Source organism: Bombus affinis, chromosome 9, assembly GCF_024516045.1.
Source record: "Bombus affinis isolate iyBomAffi1 chromosome 9, iyBomAffi1.2, whole genome shotgun sequence".
Classification (NCBI taxonomy): Eukaryota; Metazoa; Arthropoda; class Insecta; order Hymenoptera; family Apidae; genus Bombus; species Bombus affinis.
The window spans coordinates 997,291-1,019,747 of record NC_066352.1 but is presented as its reverse complement, the minus strand read 5'-3'; the positions used below and the strand labels follow the sequence as shown (position 1 = coordinate 1,019,747).

General features: G+C 34.2%; 6 protein-coding genes and 1 long non-coding RNA gene across 18 annotated transcripts in view; 3 read left to right on the top strand and 4 right to left on the bottom strand.

Moving 5' to 3' along the window:
- LOC126919934 (neprilysin-11-like) overlaps nucleotides 1-2,383 on the bottom strand; it is an 8,174-nt gene extending 5,791 nt beyond the window's left edge. For 2 of the 5 annotated variants that reach the window (XM_050729664.1, XM_050729669.1), the window contains exon 1: nucleotides 300-1,592. The gene's annotated coding sequence lies outside the window, so the exon portion shown is untranslated. Of the gene's footprint in view, nucleotides 1-137; nucleotides 280-299; nucleotides 1,593-1,625; nucleotides 1,821-2,244 lie in introns of those variants that run through there. The other 3 variants (XM_050729665.1, XM_050729667.1, XM_050729668.1) reach the window with 3 other exon arrangements.
- The window catches only part of LOC126919962 (nucleolin-like), a 33,441-nt gene extending 23,937 nt beyond the window's left edge, over nucleotides 1-9,504 (top strand). Inside the window, exons 2-6 of the mRNA XM_050729751.1 lie at nucleotides 5,722-5,905; nucleotides 7,401-7,658; nucleotides 7,742-7,882; nucleotides 7,974-8,098; nucleotides 8,205-9,504. Of these exons, the coding sequence (XP_050585708.1) occupies nucleotides 5,798-5,905; nucleotides 7,401-7,658; nucleotides 7,742-7,882; nucleotides 7,974-8,098; nucleotides 8,205-8,223 (651 nt within the window). The 5' untranslated portion in view covers nucleotides 5,722-5,797 and the 3' untranslated portion in view covers nucleotides 8,224-9,504. The remainder of the gene's footprint in view (nucleotides 1-5,721; nucleotides 5,906-7,400; nucleotides 7,659-7,741; nucleotides 7,883-7,973; nucleotides 8,099-8,204) is intronic.
- LOC126919957 (18S rRNA aminocarboxypropyltransferase) lies at nucleotides 1,959-15,793 on the top strand. Of its 5 annotated transcripts, none has more exons than XM_050729742.1 (5): nucleotides 1,959-1,973; nucleotides 14,636-14,781; nucleotides 14,857-15,026; nucleotides 15,103-15,490; nucleotides 15,569-15,793. In XM_050729742.1, exons 2-5 carry the CDS (start codon nucleotides 14,658-14,660, stop codon nucleotides 15,721-15,723), a joined length of 837 nt encoding a protein of 278 aa, XP_050585699.1. In that variant the 5' UTR covers nucleotides 1,959-1,973; nucleotides 14,636-14,657; the 3' UTR covers nucleotides 15,724-15,793. The 5 variants fall into 5 exon arrangements, with proteins under 5 accessions (XP_050585699.1, XP_050585697.1, XP_050585698.1 ...); XM_050729740.1 differs by lacking the exon at nucleotides 1,959-1,973 and adding an exon at nucleotides 14,048-14,184 and having other exon boundaries at nucleotides 14,534-14,781; XM_050729741.1 differs by lacking the exon at nucleotides 1,959-1,973 and adding an exon at nucleotides 14,053-14,184.
- On the bottom strand, nucleotides 2,127-5,515 carry LOC126919942 (dipeptidase 1-like). 2 transcript variants are annotated; one of them, XM_050729702.1, is made up of 9 exons: nucleotides 5,389-5,515; nucleotides 5,050-5,257; nucleotides 4,676-4,904; nucleotides 4,012-4,183; nucleotides 3,490-3,927; nucleotides 3,066-3,324; nucleotides 2,717-2,801; nucleotides 2,583-2,658; nucleotides 2,127-2,513 (listed from the first exon to the last, which is right to left on the bottom strand). In XM_050729702.1, the coding sequence occupies exons 3-9, from the start codon at nucleotides 4,770-4,772 to the stop codon at nucleotides 2,279-2,281; spliced, it is 1,362 nt and encodes a 453-aa protein (XP_050585659.1). In that variant the 5' UTR covers nucleotides 4,773-4,904; nucleotides 5,050-5,257; nucleotides 5,389-5,515; the 3' UTR covers nucleotides 2,127-2,278. The 2 variants fall into 2 exon arrangements, with proteins under 2 accessions (XP_050585659.1, XP_050585658.1); XM_050729701.1 differs by having other exon boundaries at nucleotides 4,676-4,802; nucleotides 5,389-5,513.
- LOC126919938 (uncharacterized) lies at nucleotides 9,106-14,128 on the bottom strand. 2 transcript variants are annotated; one of them, XM_050729690.1, is made up of 6 exons: nucleotides 13,980-14,108; nucleotides 13,778-13,791; nucleotides 13,138-13,447; nucleotides 12,763-13,058; nucleotides 11,735-11,959; nucleotides 9,106-11,674 (listed from the first exon to the last, which is right to left on the bottom strand). In XM_050729690.1, exons 2-6 carry the CDS (start codon nucleotides 13,785-13,787, stop codon nucleotides 10,674-10,676), a joined length of 1,842 nt encoding a protein of 613 aa, XP_050585647.1. In that variant the 5' UTR covers nucleotides 13,788-13,791; nucleotides 13,980-14,108; the 3' UTR covers nucleotides 9,106-10,673. The 2 variants fall into 2 exon arrangements, with proteins under 2 accessions (XP_050585647.1, XP_050585648.1); XM_050729691.1 differs by lacking the exon at nucleotides 13,778-13,791 and having other exon boundaries at nucleotides 13,980-14,128.
- On the bottom strand, nucleotides 15,736-19,094 carry LOC126919983 (uncharacterized). The gene is made up of 2 exons (XR_007711856.1): nucleotides 18,944-19,094; nucleotides 15,736-18,362 (listed from the first exon to the last, which is right to left on the bottom strand). It is a non-coding gene; the product is annotated as an uncharacterized LOC126919983 (long non-coding RNA).
- On the top strand, nucleotides 16,242-22,457 carry LOC126919951 (F-box only protein 32). Of its 2 annotated transcripts, none has more exons than XM_050729728.1 (7): nucleotides 16,242-16,384; nucleotides 18,852-18,898; nucleotides 19,101-19,150; nucleotides 19,566-19,752; nucleotides 19,830-20,005; nucleotides 20,072-20,322; nucleotides 20,452-22,457. In XM_050729728.1, exons 1-7 carry the CDS (start codon nucleotides 16,263-16,265, stop codon nucleotides 20,648-20,650), a joined length of 1,032 nt encoding a protein of 343 aa, XP_050585685.1. In that variant the 5' UTR covers nucleotides 16,242-16,262; the 3' UTR covers nucleotides 20,651-22,457. The 2 variants fall into 2 exon arrangements, with proteins under 2 accessions (XP_050585685.1, XP_050585686.1); XM_050729729.1 differs by lacking the exon at nucleotides 16,242-16,384 and adding an exon at nucleotides 17,522-17,665.

Sequence of the window (22,457 nt, the reverse complement as noted above, 5' to 3'; positions counted from 1 at the left end):
TACGGAAACCTTCGGTTTCATCTGTAGTATACACGGTTCATCGAACTTGAAAATTGAAATTGAGTTGAAATTGAGCGAAGTCGCAGTAAAGAAAGGGGAAATAACCGAATAGGTGTTTACAAAAAAAAACATTTTACCATCGCAATCATATTCACGATCTATGGTCTCGAGTCCATTGCAAAGGCTATTTCTTGTCGTTTTTCATACCGCAACATGATCGTTTCTTCGAACTTGTGCTCGTCGATTGAACTATGTACTCAACGTGCTTCTAAAACAGCATACGATCGCAAAAGACTCACCTCGATTTTGTTTCTTTTCCCGTTTCCGTTTTGCATACGAATATTAAGCCTTAATACGTTCTCTATGTTTCCTTGCTGCGGGTATCTTCGTTAATTCATAAGCGATCACACGAGATTGAAATCGAAGGAGAAAATAGAAATAGTAAAAACGGTTGGAGGGCAAGTGATCAAAGAAACGCATACACAATAAACCAATTTCCTATGGTATATGAAATTCAATCGATTCAAAAATTCGCCCAACAGCCATTGGTTCTCATTCTTCTTTCCTTTCCTTGCGTTTGATTGTGTTTCGATCCCGGTTTCGACGCTTCGATAATTGCGAATTTTATTCAATATTCGGACATTCCAAAATTCGAAGCTCGGAGAAGAATGCGGCTCGAAACCGCTATTAAACTAAACTGAGCTTTCGGCGTACGAACCAGCGAGTATACTCTTCGACTCCCCTACCACTTCCGCGCGACGAAACCATGTTGTCTAGGAATGGATTTTTTCCACTTTGAATCGAGCCGTGATCGATCATTCGAACGCAAACTTTCTTCGATTCACGATAACATACCGCAGCACACTGTGATCCACAGTGGGCTATTCGCATCAAAAAATCGACAAGAGATCGATTTCAAAAACTCTGCACGAGATGTATAATTTCTGCTACGATATATTCGTGTATTCACGAAACGTTGTGCTTTGTACGAGAGTTGAGAGTTGCAGTGGCTCGTGTTTTTTCTTAACTATCTCTCGAAACATATTTTACTTATAAATTATTTCGATTCAGTGTCATTGGCGCGCAAAAACCATTTTATCTGACTTTTTAAACAAATATTAAACTTGATTCTGCCGAACTCTAGCAGCTAGAGTATTACGTGAACGCGTACATTTCTGTAGCTGTGGGATCAATGCGTAACAGCGTATTGATTTCGCACTTGTATATGACCTCGAGTGTTTTGAAAAACCAAGAAAACTCGCTTGCTGTCAATAGTCGACAATTGGTAGTTGCTAGCCTGCGATCGATAGTTAGTAATTGATATCCGATAGCACGAATACTTTGTTTCTATCAATCGTGTTACCACCTTGTCATATTTCGTCTCTTTTGCTACTATCTCCTTCATTCTCGCCTTCTCTTCTTTTGGTTGTTTTCTCTCTTCCTCTCCCTTCCTCTCTCTCTCTCTCTCCCTCGTTCACAACAAGGTTTCGATCCAATTACGATTTATCTCGATCTTTTCGATTTACTCGACAAACACGTCACGTGTAATCAATCATCGTTGGCTGTTTTCCATTTTCCCCTCATCTCTATCTTCTTTTCCTATGTTCGAAGGAAACAATTCTTACTTTCAATCTCAAAAGTAAATAATACACCGCTTTAATGCATGCCGACAGCCGTCCATATGTAGCCACATGTTAAATTCGCAGAAAGACTGATTAATTATAACCACGTCGACTGGACGAAAGATCTATCGGAGTGTCGCCGCCTATCGCTACAACTCAATTGCGAACTTTGTAATTGTGCGACATAATTATCATATTACTTCGAGTAAATCTCGACGCTATTCGTACGAAAAATATATATACTTACATACATGCGGGAACAACCGTTGATTCTACACACGTTTTGTCGTGACGTTTATCACAAGCGGCCGAGTCAATTAATTATAATTTATTTTCTATTCATTGCACTACGTTTAAACGGGCCTGCCGCTACTCTTTCACTGTAGTAAAATATATTCGTTCTAACACGATAAAATCACGAGTTATAGCTATACTGTATATGTGATACTACGTTAAGATAGTAGGCTAATTAACGAAAAGCGAGGAATAGAGAGGAAACGAAGATTCGTACGATCCGTGGCTACTTTATTAAAAAATGTAAAACGGAGTAATTCAGGTACAAAGAGAAAATGATAAGGAGCACACGGTTCGACGTTCCGAAGGATCGAAAATAAACGATTACCAATGCCATAGGAACGTTGTACATCGAATCGTTTCTAAGTGTCCTGATATCTACAGTAGGCAGTATCCTCTATCAACTCCTGAGGAATCAACTCTTCCGCTGGAGATTGATGGGACATGATCGTCGCATGATTTTCCACTTCTTTCAACACTCTTAATAAATTTCCGCCCACCAATTTCTTGATGTCCAAAGCTGACCATCTTCTATCTCTGGTCAATTCAGCCAGTAGCAAAGGATAACCAGAAACGTCTGGCAGTTCAATCGGCGGACTAAAGATATATAAAAGCTTATTTATCGACATTTTATTTTAAAATAAGCTGCTGATCGTTTGTACTCACTTCGATATACCATCGTAACCGGCTCCAAGACCCACGTGGTTAACGCCAGCTATTCGTCTGATATGATTGATGTGAGCTGTAAAAACAAGTAACACTTTTTAACATTTCTCAAATAGAATTTAATGCAGGCGTACCTATCACGTCATACATAGAAGCTTTATCGCCGCAGTTCAAATGCGCGCTGTCAAAGCTTACCATAACCAGACCTCCATTCACTGACTGAAACAAGAGAAAAACACGATAACGCTAACGTTCTTGTTTTTTTTTTCACGTATGTGTACGAGTCATCGATTAACACAACCGGTTAATGCTATTGATGGAAAATAAGACAAGGAATAATCATAAATTGTACATACACGTACACGAATAATATAAGATAAATATAATGAGTAAGATAAGTAAATAAAATAATATAGGAGAAAATATAAAATAGAAATTAAGGCTCCAGTGGAAAAACTGCTTTGTTCGACGTTCTTTTCTCACCAAATTACGAAGTATGTCGTCTGGAACGTTGCTGGACGAATTACAGAGAGCTCTGGCCGCGCTATGAGAAAATATCACTGGTGCTTTACTCATCGCCAGTGCATGTCTCATGGTCCTTACCGAAACATGAGACAAATCTACAAGCATTCCTAATCGATTCAATTCTTTTACTACCGCTCTGCCGAATACCGATAATCCATCGCTGTGAAAATCCAATCGCGCATCCGAATTTGAATCTTCTACCGAACACGAATCAGCCCTGCGGATAATTACAACGGCTTATCATCGCCTGCTTATGTATACGAACGTCAGCACACATTGATTGATACGATTGATACTTCTCTTATCCTATTTGTATTATTCGTATATCAGAATAGAGATGCCGACTTGACGTAGAACGCGAGAATGAGAAATGTAAACTTACCATGGAGTATTGCATTTATGTGTCAGGGTCATGTAGCGAGCTCCCAGTTGATGAAAACTTCTTAGCACAGCCATGGATGTGCCAATGCTGTGACCACCTTCGATTCCTACCAAACTCCCAATCACGTCATCCTTGTGCGCTTTTTCAAGCTCTTTGCTACTCGTTACCATTCTTATTTTCTTTGGATATCTCGAAGTTAGCCTACGTACTACGTCTATCTGTTCCAGGGTGAGTTGCACCGCGTCAAGAAATTGTGCTTCGCACGGAACATAAACGGACCAGAATTGCCCGCCCACGATACCTTGCCGTAACCGCACCAAATCGGTTTGCCACTGAGAGCCCCAACTTATGTTTCGCGACAAGTTCTCGTCGAAAGGAAAGTCTTTCAACTTTGTGTTTCCCCGATGTTTTCGCAGATTCCATGCGAAATCATTGTGCCTGAAATCAGAAATAATGATCGCTTGAATTCACAAACTCTTATACTGCTTGGATCAAAAGCTTTTTTACGAGATACTTTCTTACCCATCGATCAAAGGTACTTCGGAGAGCATTCGTCTTACAACTTGAAGTCTAGCTTCCAATAAATGCGAGCTTCGTAGTTCCAAAGCTAAAGGTAATCCAACGCCTGCGACCAAGGCGCATCCAAGGAAAAAGAAACCAATCATCACTATCCATTTCCTTAACACGTCCCGTCCTGTGTATCATACCATGCACGTCTCATTCTCATTCTCGACGAATGCGGACGAAATAGAAATAAAAACGAAATAACTTTCTATTGCGCAATTATCTTTCTTCCTATCTGCCGATCACAGTGACGAATCAATAGATGATACTTATTAACGCGTTTTGGACAACGCGATTTTATCATCGCGATAACATCGCCAATACGTGGAAAGAATGAAAACCATATCGAATTCCGATCTCTGTGAAATTCGAGCAAACATTAACCACTTTTACGATTCTGCCCTAGCATTGTTTCATCGCTAAAGAAGTTACACGGTTACGCAGCATTAAATAAACTCACTGATGTGCGAAATTACAAAAGAAACTGAAGTGGTCAACTAGCTATCACCACAACAGACATAATCTGTCCCAACTGTTTTCTAAACCACTTCGTTCCATCCGTAAAATCCTCGCCTCTATTCCTACGATTAACGGTATACAAAAATTTGTCGTTCAAACTTACTGTTTTCCCTTGGTAGATCTTTATTCTTATCGAAAGAGGTGGAAACAACTGAATCCTTCGTATGGTGTATCGCATCACCGTTTGGCAGTTTTCTCATTAACTCGGGAGACGATAATTGTAAGCAAGTCTGCAAAGTATATCACTTTACTTATCAAAAACGAACAATCAAACTAGTCACCGTTCGAAGTAGTTCACCATTGTGTCAATAAAATTCGGTCAACGACCCAACCTATATATTTGATGAAAAGACATACACATTACTCTATACAAGTTAGCAGTCTTAAATATATCGATTGAAAAACCATCACTAATGAATATAATAACACTTAACAAATAACTAAGCAAATTAGAATTAGACTATTTTACCTAATTACCTCTAATATATCAACTTCTTTTCTTCTCGGTGGTGGTGACCGATAAACCATACCATCTTTATTCACACCATACAGCTCAAACATCTTTATTTTCTTCCCACGATCGCTTGTTCCGTCTGTACATTGAGTTCTTCCCTCCGTAAATATCAAAGGGAGCGTCCTATGCTCTAAAATATTAACGCATGCGCCAACTCTCATATCGATCCGACTGGAAAAACATTTTGAATTTAGACGAATTCACACAATACATGCTATTAAAAAATAATCGGGATTAAAAACAACTACATAACTGTTTAATTATATTACAACCAAATTAATTATTTACATGACTAGACATACTTTTAAATCATTGTGAATCGTATGTATTTGTTTCTTCTGTTTCTCGTCATCCTTTCTCTCACTTATTTTCTCTTATCTTTTACTTCTTTTCCACAATGCCACTTTTTACTTTGTATTACCGCAATCTGCAAGTATAATAGAAAAATTGTGTAAATGATTAAAATGGTTACCTAAAAAATTCCGTGTCTGGCGGTTCTATGGACGCGCAGGAAATTACAAAGCACGCGTCGCTTCCAGGCTGCGCAGGAGGATATGCGTAAATGTCAGTTCCGACCGCTATATACCGCCATATTGTTTGCGACAAATCGTGATCGTGCCGTGGTCTATCTTGTACGTGGTCTCGTGAAGTTTTTCTCTTGTTCGGTGAGCCCCATTGGGAAAATTTGCAAACATTTCGCGAAAAAGCAACATGAAGAAAACGAAGGACGTATCAGACGAGGATGAATATTCCGCAGATGATCCGGAAGAAGTAGAAGGAGCCTCTGAAGAAGAGTGGACTCCTGAAGCCGGAGCTGAGGTAAGCCCACGCTACTAATACTTTCTTCTTCTTTGCTGTTATCGCAATAAAATTTGTAACTGTTTTTCAACTAACCTTACTTTCTCGCTTTTCTCTTATGCTTTCTGCCAATTTCTTCATATGTTAAAACATTTATTTGTGCTTAGTTATTCGTAAATAAACTTCTGTCAGTCGGCTAGTTGCTCTTACTTTAATACATTATATTTTTCATCCAAGTAAGAATAAGAAACGCAGATGTTTCTAGATATAACATTCATCTTATCATTTCTAATGCTTGTGCCTTACTCCTAATTTAATATCTTTCGTTATTATCAGAAAAAATGATCATTTTTAATCAATCAATTCTCCTGAGTAGATAACGAGAAAACACAAGTCGATTTAATTATGTATATATACATTGATACAGTGCACGCGTGCACTTCATCACGTCTCGTTATAATGAATCTCACTGTAGATCGTTGTCTCGATTGACGTTATGTTGATAAACACTTCCAATGTGACCGAAATGTTTTCCTACTTATTAACTTACTATCCAACTTTTATCGCTATCCACTATCAGTACCTATTAGACTACCATCATGTCTACATACAGCAATCGGGAATATACGGACATGATACTTTCGTTAGGTGCGTGTAGTGGTAACGCATCAGCCGCAGCTGATCATTACAGACACCGGTATCCCAATCGTCAACATCCTGACAGACGTGTTATTCAAAGAGCAAAACGAACCCTCGACGAATATGGTTCTTTTGAAAAACTTAGACGACATGGTGGTCGTCGACGACGCGTTAGTGTAAGTGCACGCGTACCGAGCGAAAATTCAAAGTCGATTTTCTTGAAAACAAAGCCTCAAACGAAAAATTTTTATTCTATATTTTCGACTTCTTTTTTCGCGTAGAATCACCCCCTTTCCACTTGTACCACCAGTTACCAACCACCCTGTATATAGTAGTGATGTATCGTTGCTGTGTCAAACACGCTACACGATATACCGTACTTTACCAAATCTATTACTGCTAATGAAATGTCTCGCAAAAAGTACATTTTATCATGAAATGATTCTTAATATTTATTATCAGCAAGAAACTTATAATTAAACCCTACTTTTCATTATATGCTTAGAAGATCAATTTATTCTTGGAAATGCTATTACAGTTGGCGAGTTATCATCGCCGGCCGGTCGGTGGCGCCGGGCGCTATATACATTTTTCAAAACAATGCAACTCTACTATCTACGCCTTTCGTTATTTAACCACTTTCTCTCTTATAATGGAATAATTGTTACTCATTTCTATTATATATCAATATATAATTGTTTGTATATTTATATTATCACGATAAAAATTATTTCAAATAACAATAAAAATTGAACATTTAATGTACAAAAGATACTTTATTTCGTTATCGTATGTCTTAATTCAATTAACCTACATAGATATTTAATAATATGATACAAACAGAGATTATTTCGGTAATACTAATTTTAATATTTAGAGTGGTGCTAAAAAGAGGCCACAAAGGGAAGCTGCTAAAAAGCGGCAACACTCAGAAGAAGAAGAAGATGAAGAAGAAGAAGAAGATGAGGAAGATGATGATGAAGAGGATGACGAATCTGATTCAGATACAGGAAAGAAACCTAAAAGAAAAAGGCGGTCTAAGAAAGAAGAAGATGAAAAGGAAGACGAAGACGAAGAAGACTCCGATGATAATAGCTTCAATGAATCATCGGGAGAAACACCAAAAGATTTTACCGTTAGTTATCTAGTTTATAAAATTCTATACATTTGTCTACTTGCATAATGAGAATACAATATTGTTTGTATTGGTTATCCTAGTCTGGTGCATTTGTTGTGGCAAAAGCTGACATCGGTGGAAATACGGATCCAACATTGTGGAGGATAGATGGGAAGGCATTACTTCAAAAGTTTCTACCATTCAAAGAAGATGGGAAAACGTTATATAAAAGCACATCGACGGTAGATTATTAACATAATTATTAATTCTATTATGAAATCAACACCACCTCTTTTTCCTTTGAGCCTAATAAGTATTATATGTATTTTATAGTATTCTGGATGGTCAGTAAATAACAAAGATAAATACTTAGCAGCCCAAGTAACTTTCAAAGTGCAAAGTAGAACAGAAACCATTGTTGAACTTCACCTTGATCAGCATCAACAAGAAGTTGTAAAGTATGTAGTTTCCTTCTACTTTCTTTTGTATTTTTATGCTATTATTTTGTTATAATTATAGAATAATGCACAACAATAACTGATCTTTTATTTCTTATTTTTTCAGAGAAGAAAAAGAAGACTAAATATAGATCATGTTTGATCATATTTGTTTATATACATTTTAAGGTATGCTAAGGAAGAATACATTTACAATCACAGGTACACATCAACATTACAGACATATTACGTAAATACGTGGATGCAGTTTACAAAATGATATCCTAGCAGATTCGTGTTTAAAAATAAGATTGAGTGGACCATGGATCTCAGTTCTTTACTAAGGGTAGCTTTACATATAATTGACAATTTTATGAGCTGTTTGTGTATGTTTCAATTGATAAAAGCTATCAAACAATTTCAAACATTATTTGTTTCCGTAAAAAATATGATATCCACTCATATTTCGTGTTTTATAAATTCGACGTAAGTCTAAAATTTCTTGTTTAGACTGCATGTTACTTTCAAAATATTATTGTATCGCTTACAATATTGGTGATAATATTGATATACAAATTTCGGCGTAGTTTTAATTGCAAAATCTATTCGATCCTCTGTTGCACTTTAAATAATTCAATGTCCCAGTTATAAGAACACTTTCAGTAACTAGATTTCGTGTTATGTTTAGTCGTTGAAATAAAAAACTTTAGATATAGAAAATAAATCAGTGTCAGTTACCGTTGTGGTCTTACGTTCCTATTGCCGTATAAATTCATATCGGGAAATCATATTATAAATACTTTTAATTATCTTGAATTACACCTCGAAAATTTCATGGCTATAAATAATTTGTGTGATGAACTTCTGTTAGTGGCAACAGTGTGAATAAGAAATTAATTATATGTACTGTCATCAATCATGTTCAATGGTATGTCATGTTCGATCTAGCTTTATGGATAAAAATTATGTTTTACGTATATAAAAGAAAGAAAAAAGAGAGAGAGAGCGCGAGAGAGAGAGAGTAAAAATTAATCGTGTCAAATATTTATTCAATATTCCTATATTATTTGTACATTTCATATTTTCTACAAAGCTCCTACCCTGTTTATATAATTTGTATACATTAAATTTATTGGAATGTAGGCACATAATAAGGAATACAATTTCCGTTATGAGTTTAATAAATTTTAAACCATTAAATGATACATTAGATAAAGAAAAAATGTGTGTATATATATTATATTTATATATACACACGTATATAAATAAGTCCTGTTGTAACTTCCATTTTAATTTGTACTTTAAATATTTTGATTAATAATACGTAAATATAATTTTTGTAATTATGTCTAACTTAATTACAAAGGCTATGTGTTGAAATGTAGTTAATGTTAGCAAAGAGCCCCAATAAAACTATGTTTAGTTCATATTACGAGCAACTTACAATAACAAAAATATATATTATAATACTTGAGCATTAAAAACAATTAACGAACTTATAAAATTATAACTCTATAGAAATAATTATACACGATAATTTTTTCTATTATAAAAAGATTTCAAGAAGAAGTTTATTTCTTTCGTCTATACATATATATATTTTTGAATAGACGAAAGTTCGAATATTCATTCAATTAAGAGCATAAAATTGTAAGTTCTTCAAGCAAAGTGAAATATCTTCTTTTCTAATTTTCTTTTTTCCAAACATTCGCTGATATAGTATTAACTTGTGTGATAAACTGTAAATTATTTTGAAACTAATTTATATCTTTGAAAAATATGTCTGTGTGTGTGGCATATGTTTATCAAAAAGCTTTGAATTTGAGTTTTTATTCTTGTTATTGTTGCTATTATTACTGCAATTATCACTACTATTATGGCTGCTACTATTACTGATATCATCATCATTATTTTCCTTTTTTATGGTAATATATTCGAAGCACGTTATTATTGCGAAAGTATATGAGATTAGAATTTCAATTTTTTTTCACTAAAGAATATGTAGTGTTTCATTGGCACAATTTTAAAATTTAATTAAGATTTAGATATCATAAAAATCATTTCAATCATACTTGAATGTATACACGTACATTATGTATGATTGAACAAGGATAAAAAAAAAACGATTTATATATCAATATAAAATTACAATTAAACTTTCAGCATCAAGCAAAATTGTAATATGATTTAAAAATAATAACAAAATAGCAATAATTTTCAAACATAACGAAGCATTAAAACTATTTCATAATAATGGAACCAATATGTTATTTGTAAATATATAAGATAATGAATATTGATATTTCATCCATATTTACTAAGTAATAAAAGTTTTAAATTATATAACAATATTTACATCTTTATTTGAAACTAAAAACAGAATAAAATATAATTGCTATAAGCAAAAATGCATTCTTGTTGCATTGATATCTATTATAATATTTATCACCTGAAATAATTTCACGAATCACTTTAAGTGATGAGCGAAATACTTTTGAAAATATACAATCAAAATTGCTTCAAAAGTTTTAGATATCCTAACATCATAATGAATATGAAAACAACATGTTTTCATAAACCCATAAATCAATTTAGGTCAAAAACCAGGTTCTAATCGTACAGATAACACATTATTTAACATTTCTCGAATTTCTGCCATTTCTCTCCTGCTCTTTGTCACCATAGTTTCCAAATTTTTATTTTCTTGAATAATTTTCTCCATTTTCTTCCAATATTTTTTAGTACCAGAATGACAGCAACAGGTTGTTTTTTCATCTTTATCTATACACACTTGTTCTACAAGCTTGGTTTCCTCAACATAGTATTCATTCTTATTTTCCTGTTTATTTTTACTTAAACTATCTTCTGCTGATTTATACATTCCTTCAAGTAACTTCTCTGCACATTCATTTACGTCATAATTTTTAGTTTCATTTTTTAATCTTGGAAATTTCGTGGAAACGCTTTCTTGGTTACAAACTTCATGTAAATTTTTATTCGTGTTACATTTCATTCCCATGCATTGCGCCGTATCAGTCTTGCTGAAATTTATATTGCAATAGTTTACCGCATCTGTATCGCTTATTCTAGACTGTCGCTTCAAAGTTTTTCTCCTTCGAGCAAGTACAGTGTCGTCAACATGCTCAGTAGTTTGCACAAAGCCATCGCTGTGTCTTCGTTTATTTACCATTGATATTTTCCCGTCTTTCGTATCATAAAATCCATCACTGGCTCTTCGAATATCAGACACATTTTCTGAAACTGTGTTTGGAAAAATATCATCTTTGTAGACAGTATTTTTATTCAAATTTTCATTTTGCTGGTCTTCGCTTTCTTCAAATACTTTTACTGACAAAGAAACATCGGTGTCATTAAGTTCCGCATTGTCGTTAAAAAATAATCGTTTTGGTAATATCTTTTTCTGGATAGGTGTTTGCTCATATACTTCATTATTATTATCAGCTAAATCATTAGATAATCCTGAATTTTCTACGGCGTTAGAATCATTACTTGGAATACTTTCGAACGACCTTTTTTCGTTAGAAGGATCAATTTCGATTAGATCACCATCATGACCAAATGCAAATGATTTTTGTCCTAAAAATTTTCAATGTTCAATACTATAAATAAGATACGTATATAAAATACAATTCTTACCAATAATCATACGTTTATTACGCATGTCGGGACTTTTTGAACGTGGTCGTTCCAAAAATTGTCTGCTATCAGGAGACAACACAGAAAGTGTACCACCACAATGTAGTGGACTGTATTGTTCATACGAATTATACATTGCATATGGATCGTGTTCATGACTCTCATGCTCTCGTAAACGCTGCATAATCTTTTGCACAATTTCCGATGGCGCTACATACGGTGAGCCTATCACATAAGGAGAATAATGATTTCACATCCCTTAGTAATTAAATATTGTTATACATTAACAATAAATAAATATAGTACAATACTAAAAGTAGCTGTAAACAAGAAGCAATGACAATTTATGAAAATACAACACAATACGCAAATTATAAAAACTATGCAACTTTATTTTTTTTTTTTTTTTTATTAAACATACTACCAGTCTAAATATTTGATGATCAATTTGTCATATTTAAGAAATGCCCTGCAATCTAAATAAATGATTATAATCACACCACATCTATGATACAAAAACAATTACATACTTATTTCAGGCATTAGATATTTTCACAATGGTAATATAACTATTTCATGCAAATTCTGTTTCCTTGTTATCTATGATAAAAACAAACATACTTGAAACAAACCCATAAACGTAAATAGTTTAAAGCACATCAAGACAAATATTTTGCTTGTACTGAAAAGTAATTCTTTTAATGCTTTAAACAAAAGTTGTTTAAGAATCAAGAAAATTTGAGAAAAAATCTAACTACCACGAGACTTACAAAATTAATTGGTCCAGAATGTCTGCGATGTGGATGAAGTCTAGACACAGATAATGTGTCATCACTTCCTATAACATTACTATTTGTGTAACACAAATTTATTTTTAACATAATTAATAATTTAACTATAAAACTTATTTGAACTGTCCCACATTAAGGTCCAACAACTTTTGAATTAGTATTTATTCTTCTCTTAATTCCATTACGTGTTTTTCTTAAGTGTCAGTCAGTTTTGTCAGTTTTTGATAAGCAGCTCACCTGTCAAACCTCTATATCCGAGAGATACAGAATCAAAGGATTCACTAGTTTCCTGTTGCTGCTTCATAAAATCATTAATAGCTATGCCTTTTAATTTCGATGGCTGAAGAAATCTTTTCGGTATACGAGAAAAGGAACCATTCTCTTGTGGACTGCTCGAGCAACCACCAAATCCAAGACCTAGCAAAATTGCTTCTGGATCTGCTTTTCTTAGCTCTAACAAGCTTTCTACACTACTACAATGACTGCTATCAGATTGTAGACTTGGATCCCGAACCAATTTATGAGGCAATGAGCTGTATGAAGTAAATATAATTGTAAGTATAATGTTTTTAAATTTATTATACATTTCTTGTACTATGCCTTTTATTATACCTAGGTAATCCTGTTGTGTTATTTGATGTTGTATTAGGAACATTAATAGGTGCAGACACTGTCATAGTTAATTGTTTTGCTCTCATAGAATATGGAATGTCCTTAGGCTCTGTTAGTGCCAATGAAATATTAGGTTTTAGGTTTTTACTGCTTGATTCTCCTTGATTATCATTTTTCATTGAGAAATTAGACTTTATAGGTGATGGTATTGAATCTATCCATTGCTGAACAGGCCCAGTTTGACGTCTCATCTCCCAAATTCCACGTAACCAATCCGTTACCTTTACAATTGTTTCTTTCCTTGTGTTTTCTTATAAAATATAGATACATAACAAAATTATAAAAGTATTAGAAATTCAATGATGGACATAATATAAAATTTAAAATAAATTTACTTATGATAGAATTAACTGTAAATTGAATTAATATTAGCCACCGTAAAATGCAAGAAGTTTGTTGTATATGTGTAAAATTCAATGACATCCATATGTTGCACAATAAATATTAAAAACAATTTCTTTAAAAGTATTTAAGCGATAATTTTAATAATTAATGATAATTTAAATATTTAGATGCAGCGTATATGCACACGAAAATGTTATAGAATAACAAACAATTTATTTTCCTCGACAATATGTACCTGGATCCATATCCTTTAAGCGGCGTAAACAGTATATAAATAGAATTAATATTAAATAAAAAGTGAAAATATTCGATTGCACAGATACGCATTAACTAGTCATTATTTTTATATGTATATGATTGCGAAATAATAATTTTAATAATGCGTATTGATAAACTATAAAAGCAATGGGTGTAAAATATTATAAACCAACACCTACCTTAAATTTAAGAGAAATACAAGAATAAAGAAGACATTTCTGTTCTAATCAAATCGTATTTAAACACATGTTTGAAGAATCTCTATTCATTGAATGATTTGTGTCCCGCGGAGCGATTGAGAATAGAACAGCCACTTGTTAACCACTCTAACAGAGTTTCAGGGCCGTCTAATGCAGTGGTACTTTTACAAATTTTAACATTTAAGTAAGTAAATATAACTAATTGTTATACATCTAGCTTTTATGCTTTCATTAAATAACAATTGTATTATATATAAATTTAATTTGACATTTATAATCATAAATACTATGTATATTAATATTCGATCACAACACTGCGTATAAACAAATTGATATATGAAGTAAGCGATGTTATAAAAGAAACGTATACATGTCAAGTAAAACAGCCAGTATTGAGTAAATTATTATGTTATAGCAACTACTTTCAGATGGTATAATATTTATTTGAGTAAAAACAAATTAGTTGCGCGCATGTGCACATATATTCTCATACATATGTATATGTACATATGTGTATATATAGTTTCTTATAGATGTACGCATTGAGTGACAATGACAAAATAACAAGTAACCTTTGAATTAGGGAGATCAGTTTGACGTGCGTGTACATATATTTACACAATTTATTGTACTAGGAAATATTTTGAAATTTTGTAAATGTCATCTCATGGGAAGAAAAATAGAAAACGAATACTAACAAGACGACCGCGACATGTAGTTGGGAAAGAAGAAAAATATCGTCAAGAAAGGGATAAGTCGGATAAGGAAGATGAAGTATCAGGTTAGAATAAAGTAGTTTGGTTATATACAAATTCATAAGAAACTCCAAAATAAACTCGACTGTTTTAATTTTCAGAGAAAGAAGAAGAAGAATGGTCCCTTCCTTTTCCCGTCGCTATGTGGGATCTCGAACACTGCGACCCTAAAAAGTGTTCCGGTAAAAAATTGGTTAGACATGGCTTAGTAAAAATATTAAGGTTAGGAGCTCGATTCTCAGGATTAGTTCTTACTCCAATTGGTGAAAAGGTATAGAAAATATCTTTGTTGTGATATAGAAGATAAATTGATTTCTAATACTCGAAATTGGAATATCATGTTGCAGTGTGTGAGTCCCACAGATCGTGATATCATACAAGATTATGGTTGTGCGGTCGTCGACTGCAGTTGGGCACGTTTGGACGATACTCCATTTAGTAGAATGAAAACTCCCAATCCTCGTCTTTTACCATTTCTAGTTGCTGCAAATCCGATAAATTATGGCAGACCATGTCAATTAAGTTGTGTAGAAGCTATAGCTGCTACTTTGATTATAACAGGTTTTCCCGAAGAAGCTAATTTTTATCTTGGAAAATTCTCCTGGGGCCACTCGTTTTTACAATTGAATGGCGAATTATTAAAGAAATATTCGCTTTGTACGAATGCGAAAGAAATTATATCTGTCCAAGAAAAATTTCTCATAGATGCAAGGAAAGAAAAGTTAAACAGACATGGTAATTCTTGTAATCTTTTTGATTATTAACCTATCACTTCTTATTAATGTGTATTTATAATTTGTGTTTATTCAATAGTTGTGTCAGATTTTCCACCAACCGATTCGGAAACGGAAGAGGAAGAAGAAGAAAAAGAAGAAGGAGAAAAAGAAGAGGAAGGGAAAGAAGAATCTGTACCTGTAAATATTATTTCCAAAATAGATGAGCTAGTAAAGGACACGAAAATAGTATAAAAGTGACTCAAATACAGTTGTATATACATATGTATTTTCTTTATATAATAAAAACATATTGGTTATGACACACGTTTGTAAAATTTCACTTTTGCAAATAGCTAACAAAAAATAACCAATCGATATATTCCTTGTAACTAATAAAAGTAACCGGGAGAAAGAAAATAAATCGAACGAGATGACAAATCGAAATAAATAACGTGTGAATGTCGAGCTTCTTCAAGACAAAATTGCGCATGCGTAACATATACATTTTAAAATGGCCGAACGTGTGATTCAGAGTTGTTCGGAGTGCACTGGTTTGTCATGTCAGTTGCACAGCTGATACCTAAGTGACGTCAGTAAAACAAAGCCATGCGCGGTCGATCGCAGCCGCGAAGTAAACCGAGCAGACCGAACTGTCTTGTGAGCAAACATTGAGCGTCCGTGGTCCAGTGAGGTGCGTTCCTTAATATATTTGATCGTTAGTCGAAGGATCGCTCGTGGTTTGCACACGTAAGCAGAGCAAGCATATCGTACAATTATATATCTTGCGAACGATGCCATTCATATCGAAGGATTGGCGCAGTCCTGGCGAAGAATGGGTAAAAACTGTTGAAGGTTGGGAAAAGAAGAAAATCCTCGAATGCGCCAACAATAAAACACTTTCTCTTTTACTTCGGTGAGTACTGCCATCACTGATTCTTATCCTTTCCCTTTTGTTTTTTTTTCATTCTCGCTGAGAATGTATTTTTTCTTTGCAAATAATACCGAAGAAACACAACCAATCATTTCTATCCGAATCTTCCATCTGTCTCACAGCTGTTACATCGATCGAATGACAGTTCTCAGTTTGTTTACTCTTGCAAACTTGACATACACTAGTAGCTGTGTGTCTATCGTTAAATAGCCACCAAAATCAAGTTAATGTGAATGAAATTAATAAATAACAGAAAGAGATGCCACATGAAAATAGAATTTTTCCATTTTTTAAGAAATGCCTATATATTATACTGAATACTAGTTATCGCACGCGCTTTTTTAGTTATGGAGTTACAATTCTTAACTTTTAAACATTATTTTATGGTACGATTGATTCCTGTTTAATACATATCGTTTTCGATCTGCGTATCACATTTTTATTGCGATTTCCATTAATTCAATGTTTCATAAGTACCCTTCCTTGACTTGTTAGAGAAGTTTCTATCTTGTCTTATTCATTTTATATCGGTATAAACATAAGCCCAAAAATAGCCTATCCATGTTGTTCTTCATGCATTGGTTCATTCTAAAACAGCACGATTTTCTTTGCATAAGAAAACGAAAAAAATACTTTACAATATATATATAATTTCGAGCGTATCTTTTTATTATGTCTTGTTCATTTTTTACAATAATAAAGGATTGAATTTTCTACTTAATAATATGTATTCCTTATTCCTTATTCCTTATTCACTATATTGCATACGCAGAAATGCGCGTGCGTATGTACGTGTGTGTGTGCCTAACCGTTGTAGTGCATAGTGCACGCTCTGAACGTCTTCCTCTTTGCTTGCCGTATGTACGTATATACTTCGTACGATACGATGAGTTTGGACTTGGACGCGTTCTCGCGTTCATACTGGAACTAAGTACTGGTGTCGCGAGACCGTGAAAGCTTATGGCAAAGCATACAACAAAGAGAGAGAGAAAGCTTCATCGTGCATAGTCACGCTTTCGCGCGCTTCACAAAAAAAGAAAATATTTCTCTTTCTGGTTTTCTGCCACAAAATATGTTCGTTATCAAATACGTTGCCTTGATGAAGTTTTATGCAGTCCAGTGTAAAGCATAGCAGAAAAACTATCATTTACTTTACGAAATTTGTTGAACGTTGAGACAGTATTTAAGTAGTTATCTTATCCTTGGATAAGAAAATTCCCAAAATAGCAGAAAGAAAATCGTGCTGTCGTTCATGCATATGAAGTAGGTTATAACCTAGCTAATACGATCTGTATCAATTCTGTAAATCTTCTTCATTACCATACTGTTCTGATACATTCAATTCACGACAGTGCAATACTTTTTAACAAACAGCACGATGTAAATTATTTTATCTTCGATTTTCCATAGTTTCATGTATTTTTCATTAGCATATACCTAGTGAAGCATAACAGTTCGTTTATACGATAATAGCCCATGTATTAAGGCGTGGATTTTTAGAAAGCATTGGAACAGCTACGTAAAGATCGCGAACGCATAAATGTATCTGAGTATGTTTTTAAACAGAATGGTGAGATTCGAAACTTTAGATATTCTTGTACAATGTGCAATGTACAACAAGCAACAGCATAAGCAATATTTATTGTATACAGGCGTAGTACTTAGTTACTACGCGATTCGTTTCACGCGCGAATGGAGCATTACCAACAGTTATATAATGTTACGGATTATTGGCGCGGGGTTTCTCTCCCCGCGACGCGTAAGCACATTACTGCAAGGTCTCCCTCGATGATCATGTATCGTCGCGAATCGACAACTGGATCATTTCACCCGTCTCGCTCGTTTCAAGATAATCAAGACCTATGTATTTATATTACGAATCTTTAAAAGAAAATTTTTCGCTCGAGTTCCAATAGCATCTTTCGCATCAGACGATAGTTTGGGTAAAAAGTTGTTCGCCCTGGGAACAATATAAATCGTTTTTACCGATTTTCATTTTGTGATGATCATTATGTATAAATAATTTGTATATCATAACGTTTGAAAAAGCACGTTGCGTTTTGACTTGAAAAATCAACCAAATGGAGAAAAACACGAGAAAGAAATTAATGAAATAGATTTTGAACGAAGGAAGTCGCATTTTTTCCACAGAAGTCTGATAAGTGTATCCATTAATTTCGCATTTTCTTTTTTTTTTTTTTTCAGTGGCTAGTATTGAACGAATTTAAAAGATATTCAAATGATAAACGGTATTTTAACACGTATTTTTTGCATCTGTAAAACGACAGATCGTTACAAACTTATGCGTTTGTGCTTACGTGACATGAATACATAAGTATACATACTCAATATACATATATTGAATTCGTGAGAATCGCATTTACGAATTGTCGAGTAATTTTAGTGTAAGGAGCAGAATTATATTAATGGTTCGTTTTTTTTTTTGCAGCGGCGATAAGGATGTGCTCGATAAAAAGGAGAAGGATAAAAAGAAAGGTGAGCGGAATATTTGTAAAAGCTATCGAAACTATCGATTCGTACCTTTTCGATATGTACATATTCCCTTTTTTAGCGTGTTTCATGCGCTATCAAAAACGGCTGAAAGTAGAACGTTAGTCGATTGTCGATTGGAAGGCAAAGTATATGATCGTCCTTTGAATCTTTCTTCGATTAATTCTTCTTTTTCACGTAATTTTAGAAAACGCCGTCCAGCCGCATTGCCGCATCACGCTGAAATGCACTCGTGAGGTGAGTGACTTGTTCCATCCATGCTTATATTTAACCTTAGCCTCGTGAAAGAGGAGAGAAATGGGATTTGGTCGTTAAGGTTAAGAAAGAAAGAATCGAAGGAAAAGAGGAAAAGGAAGGAAAGGAAAGAAAAAGAGAAAAGGCAAGAGAAGAAGAAAAAGAATGAGGAAGAGAAAAAGAATAAAAGAGGAGAGATATGAAATGAGAGAAAAAAAATAACAGGATAAAGGTAGCAACGATACGAAAAGAACGGGAAAGTAAAAGAAGAACGATCGTACTCTTCTTCCATTCGATTCCAAACGGTATATTGTTAGGGTTGAATCGCGAGCATGGGCTAGGGTACGCGCACATTTAAATAAGATTAAACGAAGGAAAAAGAAACGATCGCGACTGTTCGTTCTATTTAAATTCGTAGATCGCTGGTTTCAACGGTTTAAGCGATGCGCTGAAAAGCTTGGACTTTTTATCAGCGGTGCACGATTGCCGACGTTTTAATTATATCGTGCAACTTTTGGATCTTCTGGTCAGTCACAGGATGGGCGGTCTTAGTGGATGCGCTCAACGAGTTCTCTTCAATATGTTGGAAGAAGTCGCATTGGAAGGTAAAGATTTAAGCTACTAAATTGATCGCGATCACATTCACTCTCTTATACATCTGTTCTTACGATATGTTCGGCAGTATCATTATCGCAGCAACAAACCGGAAAACTTCGTCGGTTGATCGAAAGAGTTCGGGCTTTCAGCGCGGGTTGTTGTTGGGGCGGTAGACCTCTGGGTTCTGTAGTTTTATGGGAGAAACACAAAGCCGCTCTAGAAAGAATATTGCAAATTGCTTCGTCCATCACTATAACTCAGGTAGAAAAGCGTAACCAGGTTAAAGAGAGACGAGACATTCGTTTGATCATTGTCGCTGGTTTTTAGCCGGACGAGGAACAGCAGCCGCAATGGTCGGATTTGCCAGCGGAATGCCGCCGGGAGGTTCTCCTTCGACTCAGTGATCCACGAGACATTGAAGCGTCCTCGGAGGCTTGCGAACATCTAGCTGTTCTAGCACAGGAACAGAGAATCTGGCGGGAGCTTGCCCAGTATCACTTCACGCCTCAACAAATAGCCTCCACTAGACAACATAATCCTGGAAAAGACTGGAAAACTATTTTTACTATCGCACGAAGGTACATCGTACATATAGATACTATTACATTTTTTAAATAATACAAATATTCATTTGGTATTCTTATGCTTAATCCGTTACCACCTATGTCTTGTTCGCAAAATCAATGAACTTATTATGTGACTTACAGATCGTTTGGTCTGCGAGAAGAATATGCAGAGATAATACAGTTGTGCCGCAATTGCCGCTGCCTGTTTTGGCGGTCGCTCGGACATCCCTGTATCGCCGATCAGGATCCAGCCTTTCAGGAGAAACTAGCGGATGTCGATCGAGCATCTCTTCATGTTCCGATTCCTCCGCAGACCTTTCTCAAATTCTTTTCCCTATGAAACAAACAGGCAGATAAAGAAGAGGAAACAAGGGATCTACGCATCTATTTTTCTAGCCTTCTTTGGCAAAGGAATAAACGATCAGAAAGGTATACGCGCATTGCGTAACAACCTTCGATGCCCTTCGTTTTCTTGTTTTCGCCTTGTCTTGTCCCCGATGAATGCGTTCGGAAATGCGTTGCTTAAATCCCCCGATCACCAACCCCTAAATTTTCGACTCCTTTCAATCTCGATAGCTCCGACTTACTTCGATCAGTTCTTTCAAAGACATCGACATAATAACAATAGTAATAAGAAGAAGAAGAAGAAGAAAGAGAAAATATCGTGACCATCTCGTTCTCTCTTTGATATCTCATATCGTTACCTAACGAATGTTATCATATGCTTTTCGATTTTCGACAAAATGAACGAAGTATAATAACATGGCACAAATTCGTGTGTATCGTGAATCGTAGAATTAGCTGTGTGTGTTCGTTCTTTATCTACTTGTAATCGTACAACAATATGACACTCACTACCCTTCTCAAAGTGGACAAAATTTTTTCATTCGACTTTTAAAGAGAAGTTGAAGCAAAATAAAAATTTTGTGTCAACTTTATTTTAAGTCAACGAATATTTTATGTTTATCCATCGAAGCATCTTTACATAAATTACGTTGATTAAGTGTAACGAACATTGATCTTATTGCAAAATTTCTGTGAAAGACACATAATCATCAGCGATGGTACTACATACTTATTCAAACGTTACTTATTGAGAACGTATTTATGATATATGTATGTGTGGAATTTATTTTGGAACGGTATTGTTTATTACAACGAAGTTAAGTACATTACAGTTCCCGATAGTTTTATCGATATTTCTCTCATCCATTTAAATCAATATTTATTTTTTAATTACTTTTGTAATATTACTTATTACCAATTTTGCGTCTATTTTGTACACTTACATATTTTATATAGCTTTTTTTGTTTTGTATATCAGTATCATCGTCCTCACAATCGTCATAACCATCGTAGAATAAAGAAATGTCAAATTATTTTATACATAATGTCGTTCCTTGACGCTAACTTTCAGTGGAAAATATTAATCTTTACATTTGTTACTTTCTACGAACATTTCTTTTATATGGGTTGCTTTAATATAATAGGTTTTATTCTTAAAATGAAATATAACAATAGAGATACGTTGTAAATTTATCTTGAATTGATACTTTTTTCCCTCTTGAAGAAAGGAGAAGGGGTCTATATGCTCGTTGTAACGAATACAAATATTTCCATTAGTTACAATTAGTATGCATTTATTACACACATGTTCATTTAACTGTAATATTGCCGAATGTTTAAGCGTTTCACGACTATATAGATATTAAAATTGATCAAGCGATTCATTTGGAATGCTGAAATCTATACTGCCAAAATCAATACTGCTGCATTTATCCCTATCAATGCATTTCTTAGTACAGTTCCCTTAAGTACTATACACACAATTAATTTCTCTTTTTGATATGTTGCTTCTCTTTACTTAATACAATTACATTGCAATCAATCAATGTATGTATGTATATCTTCCCGAGGTAGTTGTATCGTAAAATATGTATACATTGTTTGACAAGTAAGAATACTAAAAATACAGCATGAAAGCTGTGCTTATCAATCCAATATTTTAGCAAATTGTTGTTATAACTTTTAAAATTTTCTTTATCAATTTCTGTAATTTTTTTTATACTAACACAACATTTTTTTTACGTAAAGGATGTAAAGCAATGTTGTGCCGGATGCTCCAAAATAAAAAATTTATTTCTGTA